The 24475-nt window shown below is 37.5% G+C and overlaps 1 protein-coding gene across 4 annotated transcripts in view; it reads left to right on the top strand.

Moving 5' to 3' along the window:
- LOC143744642 (xaa-Pro aminopeptidase 2-like) overlaps positions 1 to 24475 on the top strand; it is a 47600-nt gene that overhangs the window by 15299 nt on the left and 7826 nt on the right. For 2 of the 4 annotated variants that reach the window (XM_077236324.1, XM_077236325.1), the window contains 7 exons: positions 560 to 584; positions 1439 to 1561; positions 21904 to 21971; positions 22546 to 22656; positions 23142 to 23205; positions 23352 to 23456; positions 23653 to 23739. In XM_077236324.1, coding sequence (XP_077092439.1) covers positions 22603 to 22656; positions 23142 to 23205; positions 23352 to 23456; positions 23653 to 23739 — 310 coding nt within the window. In that variant the 5' untranslated portion in view covers positions 560 to 584; positions 1439 to 1561; positions 21904 to 21971; positions 22546 to 22602. Of the gene's footprint in view, positions 1 to 559; positions 585 to 1438; positions 1562 to 21282; positions 21426 to 21903; positions 21972 to 22545; positions 22657 to 23141; positions 23206 to 23351; positions 23457 to 23652; positions 23740 to 24475 lie in introns of those variants that run through there. The other 2 variants (XM_077236326.1, XM_077236323.1) reach the window with 2 other exon arrangements.

The raw sequence follows: 24475 nt of genomic DNA, 5'->3' as shown, positions 1-24475 counted from the left end.
AAACACACAGGAGTACTTCCATGCACAAATGTTCCTTCATCTTCACAGAACTGGAACAGATTAGCTGTTTTATTTTTATTTTAAAGACAGCTGGACGGACCACAGTCTTGATATACATTTTCGTACTACTTTTAACTTGACACATGGTCTAAAAACCTGCAGCACTCATGGCGTGAGATGCACACAGAACGACCCCAAAGTCTACCTCAGACAGATATGATATGGAACTATAAATTAAACTAAATGAATCACCTAAAATGTTCTAAAACTGCCTCTGTCTTTGAATTATCTTTTATTTTTCAGCAAATCTTCAAGTGTTTAAATGTGGTTATTTTTATTAATTTAATGATTTAATGAGGTTTAGGTGTTTTATGAATATATATTCATAAACATAACATGCGTAAAACTTATGAGTATTTAAATACTGTATATGCATATAAATATATGAGTGTGTGTGTATATATACACACACATACACACAGAGAGAAAGAGACTGTGTAAATCAGTTATTTATTTTGTCATTCTCACCTACATTGTTCTTTTCTGTCTTTTTCTCAAGGACATCACCATAAGAGGCCTCTTTGGCCCCGTTCACACTGCAGGCAAAAGTGGCCCAAATCTGATTTTTTTGGGGTCAAGTGACCAGGTCAGACTTCTTCAGAGGTAGTGTGAACACTCAAATCTAGCCCAGATCTGATTTTTTCAAATCAGATTTAGACCACATACATATGTGGTCCTGAATCAGACCCAGATCTGATTTTTTTCAATGCTTGATTGTGTGAACAATCAAGGCGGATTTGATGCGACTTTTACGTCAATCTACGTCGACATTTGTCACAATTATGCGCCGGCGAAGCCCTAGACACAACAGACACAGACAGTAGCCTAACATTAAAAACTTGACTTGATATGGAGAACAGCAATGAAGCGAGTCAATGAGAGTGAGGTGTTATATCTAAGTAGTATATGGGGAGATACTTCAATTCAAGCTAGAAGGACCTACCGTAACCGCTCCGTTTTTGAAAAAATTGCACACGAAATGGAAGAACGGGGACACAGGAGAACAGCGTCTCAGTGAAACTATTCACGTCATATTCCCACCACTCCCGGCTTCGTCTACGCATCCACACAGATCTCTGAAGTAAATTTGCAACTATAAACCCGCAAAAGTTTCCATTACACAAAAATTATTAAATAAATGCGAAAATGCTTACTTCCTCCATAACCTCCCGAACTTTAGTGCAACCGCGTGCTGCGTCTGATGTCATTGTTATTGTTCTTTTGCGCATGCCGGTTAGTTTGAAACCTCTAACAGTTCACACTGCAATCAGATATAGGTCACATTTTAAAAGGTAATGTGAACAGCCAATCAAAAAATCGGATCTGAGCAAAAAATCAGAATTGAGCATTAGGACTTGCGGTGTGAACGGGGCCTTAGACTAATACAGTTATCGGTTTATCTGAAGCAGATGAAAAACTTCCTCTGAATGAATATACACAATATCTTGGCACACCAGTCAGGATCCAGCACAGAGGAACCTATCTTTAAAATCACAGGCATGTAAGTATGCATCCTCCTGAATTCCAGTCCCTTTGTTTTTAGATGTAAGGGAAGAGCAGTAATGAGTCTTCTATTGACTTGACATCCTTGGAAAGTCCGCCTGGACCGCACACCTGCTGTCCATCCAGACCTGTGGAATCTCTGTATGGATACAGAGGATGCAAGATCTGGAAAGTATGCCGGCGGCCGAAGACCCTTAAGGCAGCACAGCGTGCGTCGAGGAAATGGCCAGGAATGTCAATGCAACCATTCCTTCCATATCCTCCGTGGCAGCATTGTTTGAATGGCCGTGCCGTTAATCATTAATATAAACACCTGTAAACTTAATATAATTAACCGGGCCTTTTGTTGAGGGTTTTCCCCTTGTTTTGACGGGACACTCAAAGCAGGAGATCATGAGGTCTTTCTCTTCCATGATAACCGGAGTGTAACACTCATGGGTGGTTTTGGTTTACGCATTAATTTGTTGCGGTCAGCAGACACTGTGCTGTGAAGGGTAGTGTCACCGGGTGCACTGGCAGTTTGACAAGTGACAGAGGCCAGACTGAATGTCCTTGACAGTAGCATAACGCTGCCAGGAGGGCTTCAGTGGCAGCAGAATGCATAATTGGTGACACGATGAGCAAAGAGGACACTTGACAGAAGTCCTGGGCTGGAGAGAGAAAGGCTTTACAATCTCAAAAATGTCTGATCAGCTCATGATTGAATGAAACTTGGTTTTTGGTTTCTCGGTTCAAAGTACAATCTGTAATGGCTGTCAGTTATATGCCATTCATGCGTTACCTTTTTAAAGAATTAGTTTACTTTAAAAAAAAAAATCCAGAAATGTATTCATTGATTAACCCACCTTTTAGTGGACTGTTGAAACAGTTCACAAATCATACAAACCACTGGTATGATGTTGCAGTCTGTCCTTTATGGAGTTTGAAAGCTTCTTGGAAGTTTAAGAATGACGTTAGGATGACAGAATTTTTCATTTTGGTATCAACTATCCTTTTAAACTACAATACATCATATTATCAAGAATTCAGACTTATGGACTGAAATGGTCTTGAAAAAAACAACACTTTCATGGCAATACATAACAATTTTGCTTTGGCGTTTTCATACAAAACAAACCGAACAAATACATACGGAATTGCCAACTCAAAATAGTTGTGTTTTGTGATGAGATGAGATAAGATTTAAAAATATATATTTTAATTAAAACTAAATGTTTTTTGTAATTTATATTTAAAGAAAAAAAAAATTGTGATTTTTTTTTTTAAATAGATAGTGAAGGACAAGCAACCATTAAGTGGGCAGCATGAAAACTCTTTTAATACAGTTTAAAAAGCATCCCAGCCCAGGTGGGATTACTGCATATTTCCCATACTTCCATTTGTGTTACCTCATAGATTTGAATGAGGAGGTCTGTGCAAACTTATGTCTGCAGTGTAAACTATGTTGCTAAATTGTTCTCACATATTTTTTCCTCTCTTGTCACACATTCTTTTTCTTGTGTTCTTCTTGTGAGTCTTTCTGTTCAGGCTTGAGTGTTTTATGAACTCCTGTGTTAACGTTCAGCATTTTATTAAGTACTTGTTTCTTTGTTCATAATTTGTCTTTTGAATCTGATGTGATTATGAGAAAGAGGCCGAATGTGGCTCCCATGAGAAAGAGATGAAACATGGATCAATTCAGTGACAGTACCAAACTCATTTTTTTGATAAAGGGGTCCATTATCCTTCATAAGTCCAGCTGCAGGAATTTCATGTCATAAACACTGCAGAGTCATTGCAGTTAGTGTCAGTGCACGGCTGAGAAAAAAAAGACTCGGGAACTTATGGGTTGACTTTTTTAGTTTAAAACATGCATATTCTGAGCGCTCATGATTGTCCATGATATACAATCTTTGTAAACCACTTCTGTCAGTGTAAGTTAAAGAACGTCTTTGCTAATCTAAGCACCAGACATCTCTCCCAGCCATTATACCTTGAAGCTTTAGCCAAAAGATCAAGGGGAACGTTTAAGGTCATTTTCCCTCATTTGTTTTGTTTCAGGGCTTATTTTTGTTATTAGGAAGCTCAGATTTGAAATAATAGTTAATTCTTCTATATTGATAAAAATCTTTAATCATAAAATAAGTTATAATATAATAGCAATATGAGTTAAAATTGAAAAATTAATTTGATATTATTATTTTAATTGTGTTGTGCTTTTCATAACCTGTGCATATGATGAAGGACTGTGTCCATTAATGATGCCCAGTGGTGCTTCATTTCACTTATGGCATTCTTATGCTTTTATTCTGTACCTTAATTGCTGTATAGTCATTATGGACTCACAGTTAATCTTATGCATTTGTCAGGCTGTAGTGAAATTCTGATTCACAGTCCCAACTGTTTGATGAATACAATGCACTCAATTTACATATAAACTGTCTGTCAGAATTTAAGAAGAGCTAAAGTAAAGAATGCATATGTTTAAAACTTTCTCTATATATCTCATATTGCATACTTGGATACAACTTTTTTGCTCACCAACCACTTTGGCTAGTGGTTTTCCAAAGTTAATAGCCACTCAGCATTTACACTGCCCACAATTTTGACATCGATACCATGGGGGGAAAACCACCATATAGATATTTTTAATATTATCTCATAATTTGGCAGCAGGTACTTTAGGCTGCTGTCACTTTAAGATCTGACACACGGATCCATTATGATGAGAGAGAGAAAGTGCAGCTGGTATCATGTATCTATTCTGCGGAAATTGAGTATTGGGAGTGTTTTAGATATTTCAGTACCAATACTGTATCTATACAGTATACTATACATCTATACATTGCACTTATTTCAGATGCCCTTTTAAATGACTACAATTGAAAACTTTATACATTATATATAAAACTCAACCTGCCAAAGTGGTGGCTAGTGGCTAGTATGACTGCGTTAAACACCACGGCTGAAATCCACCCTCATTTGGCAGGTGTTAATATCAAGCCCTGCTGACTATAATATGCAGTAGGCCTACATAATAAATGATCTGAAAAGCTTTATAGGGTTCGAGCTGTGTTTTGCTTTGGTTGTGTTGATCATTGGGCTTTTTCACACAGACTTGGCAACCCTGGATATGTGTGCAGGCCACAGGAGTAGGTGCTGATAGATTAGATGTTCAATCAGGAAATTCTCTGTGATGGATTCAGCTTCCTCAGTGGGTGTCTATATTCTCAAGTCGGAGCTTTCCTTTTCCTTTTTCATTCACACGGCACCCAACGAACCCAATGACTTATTAGAGCTCTGCTTTGTTTAGCTTTGCTTTTCTCTTGTTCTGCTTGTCTTTAAGAGACTGCAGGATGACATAATGAATCATCTAGCAGAGAGAGGAGGTCATGCATCAGAGGGACACTCATGTTGACCGGTCATCTGCTTTGACCATTTGTCCAGTGGCAGGAGACTTCTGGACAACTGCTCCCCTCTGAGTAACCGCAATGTTCTCAGGATGATAGAGCAGGTCAGAACGTATACCTCGGCCTCATGCAAACTAATAAACATACTTGTTCTGATTTAAACATGATGTGATGGATGCAGCATGAGCATCTGTCTGTGAGCGCTAGGGGTTCAATCAACTTTAATCAGCATGCTTCAGCCTCTCCAAGAAACACAGTTGGAGAACTACAGCCATCTCGCAACGGCCCATTTGCACCACAGTTTACTTTAACCTAGCAAGTTCTGAGGAGCCCTCAAGGCCACAAAACCCAAAAGTAAACACGCCGCACACGGAAAGTGTTTACCAATCTGCCAATGACCTTTTACTACGTGCTTCAAATGTGTTTTTGAGGATTTTAATCTGAAATCAACATTGCATATACGCGTTTGCTTATCAGATCGTTGAATTAAAGGCTAGAGGAAGGGAGTGCACTTTTAATGTATTTAAATGTTAACCGAGCAAGTGAAAACTGATAGGTCGAGTATACGAGTGCCAGGAATATAATGGCCTAAAAATAGAGTTTGTCACCAGATGAGTGGAAAGAAAGTGTTTGAGGGGTCAGAACTAGCAGTCTGGCCGTGTGTGTGTGTGTGTGTGTGTGTGCGTGCGTGCGCATGTGTGCATGCCAGTGGCTGTACTTCTTTCTCTGGGTCAACGTGGATGCACACTCAGGGTTTGACAGGATGTCAGGTCGATCCTTCTGCCTTCATCATGTCCATCTATCTGTTGAATTCTCTCTGTGTTGTCTGTTTCTTTCTTTCTTACTCTCATTCGCTCTGTCCCAGGGGAGAGCAAAAATCAATGTGTCCCTGTCTGTCTGAACAATATTGCCTCGCAGGCCTCAATTTTCCAACAAAATGAGTGCAGTGGATGTGTTTTGATATTGATGTACCACCCAATATAAAAGCTGCAACGTGATTTCAACTTCAGTTGATGGATCACCAGTTGTACTAGGAAAATCAGGGACATTTCCTTTTTTATGACAACTAAATGTTTTTGTACAAAAATGTTGGTAGCACTTTACAATAAAAAGTAAATCATTTATTTAAGGTTCATTTTAAAGTTAATGTTTAATGTTGATGATACATTAAAGTTAATTTAAAAACTTTTTAAAAGATGTATTTCTATGTTGTTCTTTTAAACTGACAACCGTCTTCAACATTGATAAGCATGTTAGAATGATTTCTGAAGGATCAAGTGACACTGAAGACTGGAGTAATAATGCTGAAAATTCAGCTTTACCATCACAAGAATAAAGTACATTTTAAAGTATATTAAAATAGAAAAAGAACTTTGAATGGTATGTTGATCACCGTAGAAAATAACCAAAAAGAGTAAAAAGTTAGAGAAACGTAGTTACAATAAAAGTAAGTACTTTTAAAAATATAAAAATAAGAGAAATACCAACCCCAAAGATTTAAACTGTTGTGTACATTAAGTACATTTCAAGTAACATTACCCAAGATTAACATTCTCTAAAGGTATCTGCATTCATTCTTGTTATTGCATGTTAGCTATTGCCTTAACACATGTTAACATAAAGAATTGTGAAGTGTTACCAAAGTATTTTTTAAGTCTCTGAGCTTATTAAAATAATCAGTCATGTCTGTGTACAGAGATATTTCTACTTTTCCCAGTAGTATGAGTAAAACTTAATTCAGAAGAAGTGTAAATAACTTAATGTCACAATAATACTGTAAAATATTGTGAAATTTTTATGGATGTTTTTCAACTGGTGCTGTGAAGTTCACACACACAGCAAATAGTAATCAGCCAATCTGGCCCAGTCTCACAGTCACATCTTCACTGGCTGTCCTGGGGTCTTGTACCTCTATTATGTCGAGTCTACGGCCCGCTGGGACAGTCTCAAAAGTCCCTCAATTGAATTTAGAGAGGGGGAAAAAACATTTTGTCTTTCAGCAGTGGATTTTTTTCTGCATGTGCCGTCTGTTAGTGGAAGTCTCAGGCCATTATTCACGAAGCTTACAAAGGTCGGGTTAGGCTGCAAGCAAATCCCTCTTCAAGCTAATTATTGTTCTCTGAATACATGGATCAGACTCTGTGCAGACTCTCACCTGGTGTTGGGTTCAACGACTATTGATTTTAATTATTTCTATAAGAGAAATATTTCACTGTGAAAACTTCCTCACATGGTGTGTTGTGTGTCAATAAAACCCAGTTAATTGTGAATCAAAGGGACACCTTATTGTTAGTCATGCTAACATGCTTAGTCCCTTGAATATGCAGTCACTTATCCAAGATTAGGCTTTAGGGAAAGGAGGAGGAATTTTAAAATATCCTGACTTAATCAAGCTGTAGGGTACATTTGGCCAGCTGTGAACCTCTATTCGATTCAGACGTGTGTGTGTGTGTAGTTCAGGTCAACTCTACTATATGGGAGAATTTTTTTCCCACAAAGATGGCAATATCTAAAAATCCTGGTTTCTTTAGGAAAACACTTGTGGGGCAAAATCATACTAAGTGATGGTTTTTTTTAATGTAAAAATGAAGAGCGTTTTTTTGTGACGGGCATGTTTGTGTGTGTGTTATGTTATGGTCACCATGAAGCATTCCAGAATTCCCCAGCTGAGAGTATCCTCTGTGATTGGAAAGTGGAAAATGTCCAATAGCAAATTAAGAGGCAATTAATTACATTATCATTTAACAAACAGAGACACAAATATACACAAATGAGCCAAGAGACAGGATGCCAAAGAGAGGGGAAGCTTGAGCCGGCCGATAGGAAGCTAGGACAGTAGTGGTTGTAGTGCGGCCTTGTCCCTGAAACCAGCATGCACTCCATACCTCCCTTCCTCCCTATATTTTCCTGTTTACCAAACTGCTTGTTTGGATGTTTTCCTTCAGTCCCCCGAGTCGATATCTTCCTGTGGCGCACGGGCACTCACCTGACTTAATCGCTCCGGTCTGGCTGCCGGACGTCATTAAAAGGCTCAGAATATCGACTCCGGGAAGTCTGATGGAGTCTGGTGTGCGGTGCATTGTTTGGAAAATGCCTTGGATTTTGCCTTTATCATATTTTAGAGTCACATCTTGCTTCATTCATCCCATCTTCCCTTCATTTTGACTCTGTGTAACTAAAAGAGGCTGTGATTTTCCACCAATTCAGTGTTGAGGAATTAATGCCACTTGAACGTGCTGAAGGGATTTATTTATTTTTGCAACTGACCTGAACCTTATAATACAATGCCTTCAAATTAATGTTTAATTTAACTGTCAGACATAAGTGTGAACTAATTAGTGCAAGCAAGAATGTGAAGCATTGAACAATTGTGTTTGGATGCCAAAATCACTGGTGTTGGACCTCTCAAAGTGATGGCATGTCCGTTCTTTGTCTTCTGCGTACAGTCTGAGTATGATTTAGATTAGTCTTTACTCCCATCTTATCACCGGTGACCTCGTGACCCCCGTGTCTGGAGGAGCTCGCAGATGCAGCGTTGTTTGAACAAGGTCACACAGGTCTCTGGCCAATAATACCATCTGTTAGATGTGTTGAGTGTCTTCATATCAGCCTAGTCTGTTTGGTTATGGAGTTTGACTTATCATAAAGTCCAGGGATGTGGATTAGCCCACACTAGCTCAGTGCTTCTCAGAATTTTCAGGTTGAATATCACTTTTGATCAAATCACAGCAAACTCCAATTTTTCTCAAATGACCTCTTTAAATGAACTGAAATTAAATGTTTATGAACTATCTCCAACAAAGATATTTACTCCTTAATCAACAGTTTACAAAAATTCTGGCATAACTGTAATATCTATTTTTTTTTTTTTTGGTCATTTTTTCTTTTAATGCATAAGCGAATATGTTAATTAATGCAGAGCTTGAGAACATTAAATGCATCCTGCACTGCAAAGTAGATTGTGAGTTATGCTTTAGACTAGAAGATAATTTCAGGATTCTTTGATTAATAGCATGTTCAAAAGAACAGCATTTATTTAAATTGTTTAAAAAGTAACTGTCTTTATGTCACGTATTGCTGACAGAACCCAAACGCAGTACAGCTGTGAGTTTATAACAGATCTTTATTAACCCCTTTGGGGTCGAGGAACGCACCGGCACGGTTTGGTGGATTTTTTCCACTTAGCAGCTAAATCGACTTATAATACTCCATCATTGTTTTGTCATACAGAAATGAGTAATACATCATTTGAAACTGGGTCTACTTTTACTTGTGTACATTCAAAATAATGGCAGAACTTTGTGCTTTTGTAAAATAAAAAGCCAGGTGCTCTTTCTGTCTCTGTGAACCGCTGTCTGAAACGCATTTCAAAAATGAACCGAAACTCAGCGAATACTTGCCACATGGACTTGAGAGATGTCTTTTGAAAGCTTGAAGTGTCTACTATTGAATTAAGTATTTTATATCGAAAACAAATATTCTCTTTTTATGTAATCCGTATGAAACCAACGAGAGGTACGACAAGACATTCGGGAGCTTCCACTTGACTCATGATCAATCAACACTGGCTTTTGTCAATGTTAAAGCTTCTCTTGAAATTTTTTTTATTTCCAACAAAAATACATGCAAAACTGGCTAAATAAACTTGAAAACAAAGTCTATCCGTTTGTTTGTTCTTTTGAGTGTGCAAGCACAGTCAATGACCATTTTACATACATAGGGAGCACAAACTCAAATCAACATAAATAATTGTTAAATTAAAAAAATAATTTAAATAAAGAAATACATTTTTAAGAAAGTTAAATATAATACTTAAATTAATATATATAAACACCATGAACAAATAAATGTACAGCTCCTACACACCGGCCCCTATAATTGTAAGTGTAAACAATAACATTATATGTCTAAATAAGGAGCCAATGTTTCTATTACAATATTATGAACATAAAAAGTCCAATCACTGTGGGCAAGCTTCCAAGTGTTAATAAACCAGGCCGTAATGACAGAACCCTGACTCTTTACATATTTTTAAATGCTTCCAAAAAAAATGACGCTGACCCCAAACTTTAGAACAGTATTATGTAGTAATTTGAGGGGCTGTAACCAAGCAGGTTACAGCCATTAACAGTCTTGTAAATATAGCTTCTGCTTGACCTTGTTCCTCTTGTGGTTACAGGGCATAATAAATGTTCTTGAAAGTTTTTATCTGTGCATGTCTTAAAAGTTTCATTTAGCCTCAGTGTAGATTAATATTCAGTGATTCACCTCATGTCCTGCTAACCACACTGACCACATTCATAAACATAATGAGTGGCGTTTCCTCCTGGTAAACACTCAGACGCTGTGACAGGTCACCGCCCATTCTTCTCTCAGAGCATCGGAATGTGTCACTCTGGGTGCCGGAGACATAAAGACACTCACTTTTCATGTGGCCGAAGCATCTAGTTAAGGCAAAAACGGGAGAGATGGGCAACATTCAGATAGTCTAGGTAGGCAGTTCACTAGATTTTGACACGGCCATAGAGAGGCACGTTTGTTGACTTGAACTATGCCCATTTAGGACTGTGGGAAGGAGATGTTGGATGACTCTCATACCAGACTGAATATATGACTGCAGTAAAGAGAGGAGAATTTTCTCGTTCTGTGGTCAACCAGCTATTTCTGTTCATCAATGAACAGACAAGTATCTGCTTTTTTCTCTCTTGTCCCGCTTTCAAATATAACAGTGTAATGACATGATTGTCCAGCTGCTTCTCATTCTCTCTATATATCGTGAGGGCCTTCTGAGGGAAAATCTGAGTTTCAGCATAACAAAGGTTGTGTGGTTCTTTGTGTTGTTGACACACTTGTTTTAGTCTCTTTCTATGTGTGAGGAACAGAAGGCTTATGGGGTTGTCCTGTGCATCTGGAAGGATATTCTTTGTCATTGTGCTTTCTGGTATCACCAAATGCAACTCTTGACCCATAAATATTTGACACCACAGACTTAAATAGAAACTTTACTTTCACCTCTCCCTCTGCAAAAGACCCTCGCTGGACTTTGTTTTCAGCACCCCTCACCCTCTCTCTCACACACATAAATATTTATAAGGGAGTGAAGGGAGAGAAGTTTTATTAGGGCATCTGTGATTTAATGTGATGGACCAATCGCAGGGAGAGAATAAATTCCACTTTCACTACAAAGTAAATAAAAATAACCAGCAAACCTTAAATCATTAAAGACAGTTGACACATTCCACCAACACTTTGGTGTTACCCCTTATTTTGGTAAGGCATTACACTGTAAAAAAATAAAAATAATAATATGATCAATAAGTTATGACAACATGTGTTTTTACATTGTTTAAACTCATCAAAATAAATTAAGCAATTTTTTTTCAATTTTTTTTATAATATATACAAGAATATAATATTTTTTTTATTATTTTTTTAATCAGTTCGAAATAATTTGTTGATATTACTCAAACATCCAAGTTGATTGTACTTAAAAAATTTAAGGCAGCAACTTTTTTTAACAGTGTAGAAGCACAAATTCTGTTTTGTACTATTAGATATGTTTCATAAACATAAAATTAACCTATGAAACAGAAATGTCTGTGTCCACCTTTGAAACAGAAGTCTCACATTAGAGTGAGTTTCTCTACTGTATTCAGCAACAACAACAAAAACATACAATGTCATAATTTTGATCTATACAGTTAACAGGATTTAAATTACTTACTCCTTTTAAATGACCAACAACAAACTCTGTTATGCATAATTTTCTCCCAATTGCAAACAACACAAAATGTTTTCTTGTTCTTGTATTAGGCATGTTTTGGTAACAGGGTTGTGAAAATTGCATATCTCATAGAAAATTATTTGAAGAAGACGAGAAAAATAAAGACTGGTACTATATTTATTTTGACCTCCTGAGATTAAAATTTGACATTTTCCATATAGGTTATTTTGTTCCATGTCAATGACTTGTTTTTGTTTTACTTGTTTTTGGCCCTACTTTACACCCAATTCGTAGACAGTGCCTACATTTGTTTAAACAGAATACAGACTCCATATTTTCTTTCTTTTGAGGAGCACTGAGCTCAGCGCTCTCTGTTATTCAAAACTAGAGCACTTCCACATACCTTCATTAATTCTGAGGAGTAGACGCACAGTGGGGTCTCTTCCTCTGGTGCGAGCAGCATGGGGTGTGTGTGTGTGTGTGTGTGTGTGTGTGTGTGTGTGTGTGTGTGTGTGTGTGTGTGTGTGTGTGTGTGTGTGTGTGTGTGTGTGTGTGTGTGTGTGTGTGTGTGTGTGTGTACGTGTGTGTGTGTGTACGTGTGTGTGTGTGTACGTGTGTGTGTGTGTGTACGGCTCTACTCCTGCACCCCGGAGACCACCCGCTGATTATGTAAAACTCCTCCGCCTCTGAGTGTCTAAGCACAGCCGAGAGGGAAGTTCAGCATCCATCTCTCCTGACCCTGTCTGACCCGTCTAATCCCGCCGTTTCTCAGGTTCTGATTACACAGATCAGGGACCAGCATCGGGATCCAACACCAGCCCCAATCATCAGTCACTCCGACTGGCATCTGACAGCTCCTATGGGCTGCTGGAACCTTCTCCATTCCCCCCCCCCCCTCCCCGATACATCCACTTCAAAGTATCCCAATCTGTCTGAGGTTATCTTGTTTATTCGGCCATTGAACTCCCAGGAATATCAGTTCGATTAATGGACAGACCTCATGACAGAATAAATGTCATTTGCTCATTTGAATTCTAATATGTCAGTAAGCATAGCTTAGTGTGTATACTTTGCTTGACGTGTCAATCAGATCACTCCATATGGTTCGATCGCACACTGCCGATGACATGCATCCGGTTTAGTGATCCATTCCATGTGTTGGCTTCATGATCCATGTCTTCTTTCAGCACAATCTGATGTGTTGCAGCCCATGTATGATGATTTCAACTGTCATTACTTCCTTTTGTAGCTTTGAAAACTGTATATTGCATGCTACATTGTATTATACAAAAACATTCAGAAAGCATTTCATTTGCAGTGACGAAATATTTCCTCACAATGTTTGGCATTGGATGTTAAAAGCTAACTTCAAACATGCTCCAAGCTTTCACAAAACTTCCACCTGCTTTTAATCTGGCACACTTAGCAAAGTTTGCAGCAATTAGCATTTAGAAAGAGAAATTTCTGCTTGTCCATGCCAAAAACAGAGTAATCGATCTAATCTAAAGGGAAATTGTTGTATTCACAGTCTGTGACTTTGGGACCTAAAATTGTCTGTGTTGACAGAAGGGGCTCTGTAGTGCAATGGGTTCTGTTTCATCGGCCCCGCGGACTGCAGGTGATGTACAGACTCGATACGTGACCCAGCTCACAACCTTCTAAGGCATCACGTGTGCTACTCTTGAAGGATTTCCTCTGCACACTTCTCATTGTTTCTGTATGCACATTCCTTTACTCTTTCTCTCCTTCTCATTTGACACGGCATAACATATTTCAAGTGGCAAACATGCTGCGTGTCCTTGGTCTCTACTACTAGTGTTGATGTCTATGATTTACGTACCAGCACCTCCGGGCATTTGACAGCAACTACTGTAGTCATAGATAATGATTGACTGAGCGAGAGTGTGTCCTTACAGTGAGCAGCTGAGGAACATGGTCAGCATCATGGGAAACGATGTGAAGAGCAGTACAGTTTCAAAAGATATTTACACTTTCTGAGGGAAATATGGTATTCTAATGGTCGCTGGGGCATTGCAGGAGTGACATGAGCTGTTGCTATGTGGTTTCTTACTGAACCAAGTCAAAAGAGCCCACCTTTAGATCTCTAACTGGTTTAAAAACAAAGCTTTTTAAAGTTTAAACAAGCCTGAGTTGGTTTACTGGTCTTAGCTGATTTAGTTGGTTTAGCTTTGCAGTGAACTGATCTTCTATCTAGTCCAAAAAATGTCTAAAACCAGCCAACAGACCAGCCTGATTTAAACAATTTTTTATTTTGGTTCGTTTTTGTTGCTTCAGGCTACTTTGTTTTGTTTTGTTTTGTTTCTTTGTTTTGTTTTTATTTGATTTGATTTGTTTTGCTTTGCTGCTTAGCTTTGTGTTTTGCTTTGCTACTTAGCTTTTTGTTTTGTTGTTTTGGTTCGTTGTTTTGCTTAGGGATGCACCGATACCACTTTTTTCAGAATCGATCCGATCCGATACCAAAAATCTGAGTATCGACCCATACCGATGCCGATCCGATACCAACACAGTTTTTTTTTATTAAGTAGAATTTATATAACTCTCTGTGTGTTGAACTGATAATCACTCTTTTGTGTGTTAAACACAATCTACTTAATACAGGCAACTTCATTATAACGAAAAACAAATCCACAAAATATATGATCATAATCTATGACAAAAATGCTTTTATAAAATAGATTAGTGGATAATTCAGCAGTAACATGTAGTCTAGAAGACTCATAAGTCCACAATAATTGTATAAAATCTGAACATTTAGTGAAAAAAACAAATAAGAGACAATAAGTGTAACACTAAATCTGGTAAAACGTTACACATTGCTCTTTTATTGTAAAATACATTTATGAAAAACAAGATAACAAAAATCAAAAAGATAAATTATTTTATATAGGCTACTATACAATTGAGACATGTCTTAAATGTATAGCACACCTGTTTAATGAGGCAGCAACATATGATAGATAGGAAAGAACAAAAAAAGGCCATTAATAATCTTTCATTGCGTTAATGTATTGTGATATGAAAGGCTGCAATACAGTGCGGCACAAAGCGCTTATGCGCATCCCGGCTGCAGAATGATGCGCTTGAAGCAACACTAGCTGCGTTTACATGGACACTTATAATCGGATTGACGGCTCAATCGGACTAAAAAACCTTCATGTAAACACCTTAATTGATCCGATTGAGCTCGATCCGATTGAAATTTCGATCGGATTGAAAGGGGTGGTTTACTCCTTTTGTAATCCGATCGAGAGAACATGTAAACACTTGATCGGATTGAAAACCGAAACTTAAAGGACTGCGCATGTGCAATGACGTTGAAATAGCATAATGACGTATGACGCGTGGAACAAGCTGTTCTTCCTGTTGAATAAAGTGAATATAAATGAGTGTTCCGTCATTAAAAAATTCTCATTTCACTCAGCGTCTGTGAAGTGGAGCAGGACAACGTCCCACCAGTGCTTGTTTCAGATTATCATCCATGGACGACAGGTTTGGGGCGCGTGGTTTTACTGAGTGATCAATAGCAGCACGGCAAAACGGTTCATGCTCATCGTCTCCAAATCATGACCAGAGACGGATAAATATTAAGTCTGCTGTTTAAAAAAAATAAAGAACCAATAAAGGAGAATAGTTATGCGCGAACAGCGGCATATTCGTGCAGTGTGCGCATGCCAAAAAATCAATTCCGATTTGAATCTTGTGACATATAAACGCGCACATCAGCCCGATTACTTTATTTATAGTTCATGTAAACACCGTGTTCGGATTCATCAATCGTATTGATTTCATTCCGATTGTGTCCATGTAAACGTAGCTATTGAGCCGCAACGCGCAGCGCGTCGAGTCGGCATTGAAAAGTTCAAAGCACAAGCGGAAGACATATTGATGCGTAGTGTATTATACAGTATCTATCTATGCAAATAGCCTTTTATTTTAACCGTTTTAAATTTCAGTTCTGTGCGCGTGAAGAACAATTATAGTGGACTCTACTCTAGTGTTGTGATCTAACAGACACCCGGTAGAAACATGATTAAGTAAGTTAACGTTTCAGCAATAACGTCCAACAAGATAAAGTTGGGTAACACTTTATATTACGACCCGCAAACAACTGCGTAAGTAAACCAAAATTACAGTATACGTTTATGTAATTATAGTGTACTTCCGTGTAGGTATAAGGGAACAATATGTTAAGTTTTGGGTAATAAAGGGGTAACAAGGAGATATTCAACCTGCAAAGAGCTGCATAAGTAAACCGAAATTACGGTGTACGTTTCTGTAATTATAGTGTACCTCCGTGTAGGTATAAGGGAACAATATGTTAAGTTTTGGGTAATAAAGGGGTACAACCAGATATACAAGCAAATTATGTATAATGTAATTATTTTAAAACTAACAGGTACCTATTCTGTTAATATATTCCAGGCAAGAATTCCTAAAAGAAAAGCAAGAAAAGAAAGAAGAAGAAAAGCAAGAGAAGCAAAAGGGGGGGATATAATGTGTTACTTTGTTGTTTGAGTATACTGTAGAAAAGACAATGTCTTATTAAGATGAAAAAGTGTTTTTAAATTTTTTTGTAAAATAAAAGTCAGAAATTAAATGGGAATCCTTTATTGTATATTTACTGCACTTACCCTGTAACTACACAGAACAAAGGGGGTAACAAGCGCCACTTTAATTTACAGCCCACAGGAGTTACACTTACCCAGTAAATACACAGTTGAATCGGCTAACAAACACTACTTACTATAACAATACGAAACAAATTTTTTTAATTACACAGTATATTTGCCCTGACATTTAAGTGTCATTGCAATTCAATGTGATAAGGTAAGTACTAAGTACTACATGGTACGTTCTAAATTAAAATCATAGCAGAAACTAATTTTTTTGGCTTAACGTTAAGTAGTTTAGTAAGAAAAGCCAATAAATTAATTTTTTATCATACTGTGCTTATATACAGCAATGTATATATATATATACATATATATACGTTTAATTTACAACCCACAGATGTCAAAATTACCCTGTAACTACATTGCACAATAACATATTTTGCCAGAAATGTGATAAAACCTTTTATATACAACAGACGTACAATTTTTGCCTGGAATATATTAACAAAATAGGTACCTGTTAGTTTTAAAATAATTACATTATAAATAATTTGCTTGTATATCTGGTTGTACCCCTTTATTACCAAAAACTTAACTTAACCCTTATACCTACACGGAGGTACACTATAATTACAAAAACGTACACCGTAATTTCGGTTTACTTACGAAGTTCTTTGCATGTTGTATATCTGTTTGTTACCCCTTTATTACCCAAAACTTAACATATTGTTCCCTTATACCTACACGGAAGTATACTATAATTACATAAACGTACACCGTAATTTCCGTTTACTTACGCAGTTGTTTGCGGGTCGTAATATAAAGTGTTACCTAAAGTTGTTTTATGCGAAACAATAGACCTTTATCTACAGATCAAGTATAATAATAGTAACATTGAATCATCTTGGAGAGGGTTTCATCATGTTGACTGTCGTAACCGAACGCGACGCTGAATACTGAATGTTTTCAGTGAAAAGTTTACATGATCTTGAATTGAATTACTTAAATGTTAATTTCTATCTAACATTATACTATAATGGCTTCGGAACACTTGTAATATAGTGCACGAAAACTTTATGGTGCTTTATAATGTTTTTGGTGCTTTTTGTGGGCCTTAACAACAACACAGAAGTAGGCTAGTATAGGCCTACACACAATATCGGATTTGGATCGGCCTCGTCTGATCGAGGTGACAGGTGGTCCCTTCTTTAATGTCAGTCTATGGCATTTTTGTGCTTATTTAATTATCCACCAGGCAGAAATTGTATGTCTGATCAAAAGTAATAGCATAACTCAACAATCCACTATAAATATAGCAGGATAGATTTTGTTGTAATAGACTTACATGTGTGGGACCTGACACACATGTCATATGACTGTGCTGTGTTACCTGGTTCTCAGATTACAGTGTATATAGTGGGAAATGCAGTGTGTGCCTGCATTGAGCTGCGCTCATGACTGAACTGAGATCAGTGATCTATGGATGTGAGTGCGAGGCCGTCTGAGCTCTGAAGCGCTGTGTCAGTGGAGGTATTGCTTGTGGCTCACCGTGCTGCTCCACATTACCAGGGAACGGTTGCCAGGGCTACCATTTATTAATATCTATCTATAACTTTGAGCACTGTGCTCGTTTGAGCAAATAATGAAGACAGTCGCTGGTTCCAGGGGAGGTTTGCTGGCATTTGAGCACGCAAATCTGCATACTTACAGGAGTCTGTCGGTGTGTTTACGAGCTTGTAAATAAGGATGCCATTGAATAAAATATTGCATTAAGTATGTCCAATCGCATCTAAGTGTTTATGAAAAAAAGCAGCATTAGCAAAGTATTTCAAATAAAATAAATATCAACAAAAGTTTATTTTAAAAGTACTGAGAAGAATGTAGGCCTATAATTCATGTGGCCTTAGCTTCTGATTAAAAGCGTTCTATTTGCTATTTTATTTTGTTTTATTTTATTTTCTCTAATATTTCCAGTCTTTTACTGCTTGGATTAATTTGATCAGCCATGTAGCCTTTTCATATCACTGTAATTCCAGTTGCATCACAACATAAAACAAGAATGTTGTTTTTAAGATAGGCTATTTTGAATATTCATGCATCAAGTTATCTATGTTTTAGGGAGTTTAATATAATTGCAAATAATATTATCAATGACATTTATGCAGTATAATATTTTCCACATGTCAAGTTGGAACTGCTAGAGCCAGCAAAATAACTAATGGTGCAACCCTGCCCCCTGCTGGTTCATTTGTTTCGCATAAATTTGATGTAGATATAGCTCTGGGTGTCTATTGTGTAACAGAATAGTGTCTGACTTTTTAATCTTGTGTAAATTTACTCACAAGACAGCCCTGATAATGGAGCTCTGAAATGTGGAGTCTGTGATTTTATCTTATCGTCACTGATTGTGTGTGTTAATAAGTAACTGCCTTTTGCTGGGTTTTATTGTTTGTCATAACATTTGATGCTGTTATTGATGTGTGATGTCACTGGAAAAGAAACTATTTTTTATATTTATATTGTTTTTATTTTTTGATAAAAGATTATGAACTCAAACAAATTATTTAAAGTATACAGATTAATCATTTGAAATAACACAGCACTGTTTACTTCAATAGTAAATGGGGTCGATTTTGATATCATTGACCTTGGCGTCATGTGGAGGAACTCTGAACACATAAATGTAGACATTATGCATTAATAATCTGTTCATAAGAATTACAACATCTCTGTAAGGAGGTAAATCTCCTCCTAGCCTGCAAATGACACTGTTGCTATGCAGTAATGAGTTTAGTGGCAGAGGATCGGCCAGACATGCATCTCAGCTGTTCACTGGATCTGACTGTGGCACAGTAATTATATCGGTCTAGACAATTGTCTTCTTAAAACTGTTAAAGGTGCAATGTGTAAAAATTTTGAGTATCTATTAACAGAAATGCAATATAACATCCATAACTATGTGTTCAGTGGTGTATAAAGAACTTACTTAATAAACCATAATGTTTTTATTACCTTAGAATTAGGCATTTATATCTACATAGGCGCAGGAATCCCCTTCTATGAAGGTCGACATATTGTGACGTCATGTTTCTACCGTAGCCGACAGCGAACAAACAGCGTTAAAGAGCGCGTTTCGTCACTACCTTGAAAGAGAAGCCGCAGAAAGCTAGAAGCTAGCCATAAACACCGTGAGTAGTGACTTTTCCTTGTCAGTGGTGTAAAATATGTAGTTGGATTGTTTCATGTAACTTAATTCTTCTCCCTTGCTGTGTTAAGGCTTTGCTATGTGGGGATAAATGTGCTGGTTACGTTCGTAAGACAGCTGATTAGTACTCTTGTCATTGACCGTAAAACAGTTACAGGAATCACCAACCCGTCGATCTTGGAAGCATTTTAAGTCGATCGAGTTTCCAAAATAAGAGAAAAAAAACTATTGTGTGTAGTAAATAGTGTCTAGGGGATGCGGAGGCGCGCGCGCCGTTACAATCACGTTATTTTTGCCGCACGCACCTTTGGGCTAATGTGGACGCGTCCAGTATAAACAAGGCTTAACGCTTTAACCAGCTCAGCCACAGTAACAACTCATATTAGCCAGCTAAACTTAGAAAAAATATATAGTTGCATAGTTTCATGTGGTTCTTCTCCCTCGCTGTATTATGGGTTTTCTATGTGGGGAGAAATGTGCTGGTTATGTTCGTGAGACAATCAACTAATTACTATTATTATATTACGTATTAAAACCCTTGATCCTCACCTGACTATGGCTTTGTAAACTTTATCCATGATGTGGTTTATAATGGACTGTGGTACAGAAACTTGGTTTACTCTGGCTATTCTCTGCCGTCTCAGATGACGATGTTTGTCCTGTTTTAGCCACCGTAGCTTCTTCGAAAGGGAGGGGTGAGTGGTGGGCTGAGCCCTTAGTGTAAACTCGCTAGATGTCGCTAAAAGTCACACACTGCACCTTTAAGTGACATGCAGTATTATTTGATTTATCTGAGTTTATTGTTTATTAGATATGAAAAGTTATTTTTTTTTACTGTTGGAAAAGGTGTGGAATCATAAAGTAATGTTTTCGATGAAAATGCACACAGTGGACTCAGGAATGACATTTAAAGGGGTAGTAAACTCAAAATTCAAATAATGTCATTCTAAATCTGTAGAATGTTCTGTGGTAAACCCAACACGAGATGATTGGCAGAATTCTCACACTGCTCTTTTCTGTACACTGAAGGTAAAAGATGGATGGATGTTATCCAAACTGTCTGAAGTCATGTGATTCCTGTGTTGTGAGCAACAGACCTAAATTTCAGTTGTTATGGAGAAAGTCTTCTCTTCCACTTCAGCTCTTGTGTATATTCAAACATGATACGTCAAGGCAAGGTCTAACGCAGTGATTCTCAGCTAACTTTAGTTAAAATCATTTTATATATATTAAAAATTATAGTCTGTAGAATGTCTTTTTGGGAACATCACAATAAAGAGTTAGCCGATATTAAGCAGGTCTGAACATTCAGCCAACCTTCTGCTTTTATGTTCCACTGAAGAAAAAAGGCATTGAACAACATGAGGCTGTTGTAAATGGTGACATAATTTTCATGTTTGGGTGACTTATCCCTTTAAGTGGACACACAATGAAACCTTTCTTGCTACACTTACTGGCAATGAAAGTCAGAGTGATGTTGTTAGATTACAGGGAGATTGCAGAGGAGAGCAGTGAAGTAGACTACAGAATGTTTCCGGAGAGATTGGATATAATTTATATGTGACTTGCAATTGCTTTGCCATGCCTGGGTAAATGCACTGCACATTATAGAAGGGCATAGAGTGAAGAGACACCATGCTTTTATTACTGTAGTAAAGATTAGAGTCGCAGCCAGAGGTCCTCCCCCTTAGCTATTGCACGTGGCTCTGGTTAGGACGGCTCTGAATCAAGATAATGCATGTAGTTTTAGATGGGACATAAAAACCCTTGTACACACACGTGCATGGACTCACAAGACAGAAACACTCGTGCCCCACTGTCACACTCTGTGTGTGGACTTGCTTGGAGCAGATGGTCTAAAATGAGCTCCTCAGGTTGGATACTGGCTGTGTGTCTTGTGGTTCTTGGAGGTAAAAAAAAAAATGTGTGTGTACGTGATGGTGACTTTAACTATGCAAGAATGCGACAATTGTATGAGTAAGGCTTTCATTACCATCTGTGATTGTGTCATGTGTGTGTTTATGGGAATACATTTGCATGTCATTAGCCTTAATATGAATTATGCTGTAAAATGTAATTTGTTTGCTCATTCTAACCACAAAACAAATCTGTTTACATATGATTATGTAAGGGGCTATGCGTTAAATGTTCTTTCCTTCAGAGAATGGTGCTATATGTGGCGTGTTTTCTATATTTAGCTATATTGTTTTATGAGATTTTATGTGAGTTATAATGCTGCATATGCTTTTACTGTTTTGATCATATTGACACGTGAAAACATTGTCATCTTGAATTATAACGGTATAAGTTTAACCACTGTTGCTGCCCTTTGATCAGCACATGTGCTTACTCTGTTGTCCTGCATGTGTTCTTCTTGTGTCATCACAGGAGGCAGACATGCGGTGCGGGCCGAAGAAGGGCCAGGCAGCGAGAGGGACTGTTCGGCAATTCCTCCGGTACTCTATTCCACATATCCTTACTCTGTCCGTGTTTTAAACTGAATAATCACACAACTGATTCAGCCCACTGCTAGGATTCGTCTTTAGCTCAGAGAGAAGTGGGAAGAGAAAATAATCTGGCATCTCAGAGAGGAGATCTTCTCCTCTGATAAGAGATTTTTTTTTAGGTCATGCACACCCTAGATCTCTGTGTGTGTGTGTGTGTGTGTGTGTGTGTGTGTGTGTGTGTGTGTGTGTGTGTGTGTGTGTGTGTGTGTGTGTGTGTGTGTGTGTGTGTGTGTGTGTGTGTGTGTGTGTGTGTGTGTGTGTGTGTCTGTCTGTCTGTCTGTCTGTTATATAACAAGTATATAACAATATAACTGTCTGTCTGTCTGTCTGTCTGTCTGTCTGTCTGTCTGTCTGTCTGTCTGTCTGTCTGTCTGTCTGTCTGTCTGTCTGTGCATTGTCTGAGTAAATGCATTAAATTTGTGGTATTTAACATTCTTGTGGATAACATTTTTACATTTCCTTGATGGATAGAGTAAATCATTTTGATCCAATATATTTAAATGATTCATTCCTTTTGTTCCAGTATTTGCCACCAACAGCTGTAAACACAACTCTGAGGCTTCGTGACTTGAGAGAGTACATGATCAGTTTCAACATCTCTGCCTACATCATTCCTGCCACAGACGCTCATCTGGTACTAAACCGCTAACCAGCGTCAGAATTGAACTTTCATATTAAGGTTCAATATTGGCCCCCTTGGAATTTTTCTTTCCCCCTAACCATTTAAAAACAAAACAAACAAAAAAAATGCTATGCTCGGATGTGAAATAAATGCCAATGTCAAAATAAATTCTAATATTTTAACATTTATAATGAAATGCAATTCATTTTTTAATAAAAAACGATATTACTTTGCATTCATATGAGCTATAAATTCAACACTATGAGAAAGCTTAAAGGGCCTTATGTCTACAGAATAGAATAATATGAAATATAAACAAAAAACATTTTACCACCACATTTTAAATATATGGGGCTCTTTTTGTCACTTATTTATCCATTTTTGGTCTAAGCCCTGATAAATGTTTAAGCTCCTCCTAAACCTCAGCTCCAATTTCAATTTTCTTCATTATCAGACATTAACTCTGTGACAGTAACTAACTGTAATTTTATTGGCAGAGTGAGTACATCGCCCCCAGAGATGCGAGGATGGCCTGGATGTCTGGCTTCACTGGCTCTGCAGGTGTGTTTCACAGCCAACCCATCATAATATTGCTGTATCACTAATGCATCATTCTCAGTCACGTTACGTTTGTCACTTTGGACCTTAACAAATGTCCCACTCCTGTATTCTATTATAACTTACAAGACTCTGTTTCTAATTCCTAGGCACAGCCGTAATTACTCAAAACAAGGCTGTTTTGTGGACCGATAGCCGCTACTGGATTCAAGCAGAGAGACAAATGGACTGTAACTGGGAGCTAGAGCGAGATGGTGAGGAGCAAATTATGAGAGTGAAATTAATATGTTAAACTTGTCTAAGAAGTTAAAGTATGAATGCCTTTTTTCTAGCACATATTACAATTAATATCCTATGTATCGAATCATTTTATGATATACATTTTTCCTCTGATGTATTAACTGATCTGAGTGTTTAACACTTTCCTGGTCTAACTCTTCTGGAACACAGGCTCCATTCGCAGCATCACCAACTGGCTAATCCTGGAGATCCCTGAGGGAGATCACGTGGGCTTTGACCCATTCCTCTTCTCTGTAGGTGAGCAAACGTGGCTAAATTTAATACTACATTTTCTTAAAACAAGATAAACTAAGTAATGTTAAATTGTGTAATGTTTTCTCATAAAATGTTGCTGTTTTTTTTCATATTCTGGTTTAATGTGTGGAAATAATGTAACAAGGAGAGCAAGGAAGGCAGGCAGAGAGGAAGATCTGTTCTGCAAACAGAAACAGGAAACTAAATCAAACTAAACCTAAAAGCCCAATAAAGTTTGGTAACACTTTAGTTCAATAGTCCACTAAACACTCTACTAACTAAGTAGCTTTGCAACTTGTCAGCTAGCAGTCTTTAGAGTATTAGTAGACTGTCTGCTTAATATCTGCTTACACTTTATCTTGATTGTACATCAACAGACATTCAATTGACCATAACTTTTTGAGTACGTCAATTTATTCTACATAATAAACTTATTCTTCTACTAACCCTAACCTAACAGTCTACTAATACTCTAGTGAGAGCTAGTGACATGTAGCTGCAAAATAGTGAGAGTTAGTTGACTGCAAAGTTAGTCTTAAGTGGAGTATCGAAATAGTGTAAAAAATTGTATTTATTAGGATGTATTGTGTGACAAGTGACATTAAAGACATTAATAATGTTACCCAAAAATAAAAGCTGTTCTTTTGAACTTTTTAACCTATTCATCAAATAATCCTGACAAAAATGAATCACTGTTTCCACAAAAATATCAAGAAGTTGTTTTTAACATTGATAATAA

Source organism: Siphateles boraxobius, unplaced genomic scaffold (genome assembly GCF_051911475.1).
Source record: "Siphateles boraxobius isolate OS27281-9 unplaced genomic scaffold, OSU_SipBor_1 2, whole genome shotgun sequence".
NCBI lineage: Eukaryota > Metazoa > Chordata > Actinopteri > Cypriniformes > Leuciscidae > Siphateles > Siphateles boraxobius.
This window is presented reverse-complemented; position numbering and strand designations above follow the sequence as displayed.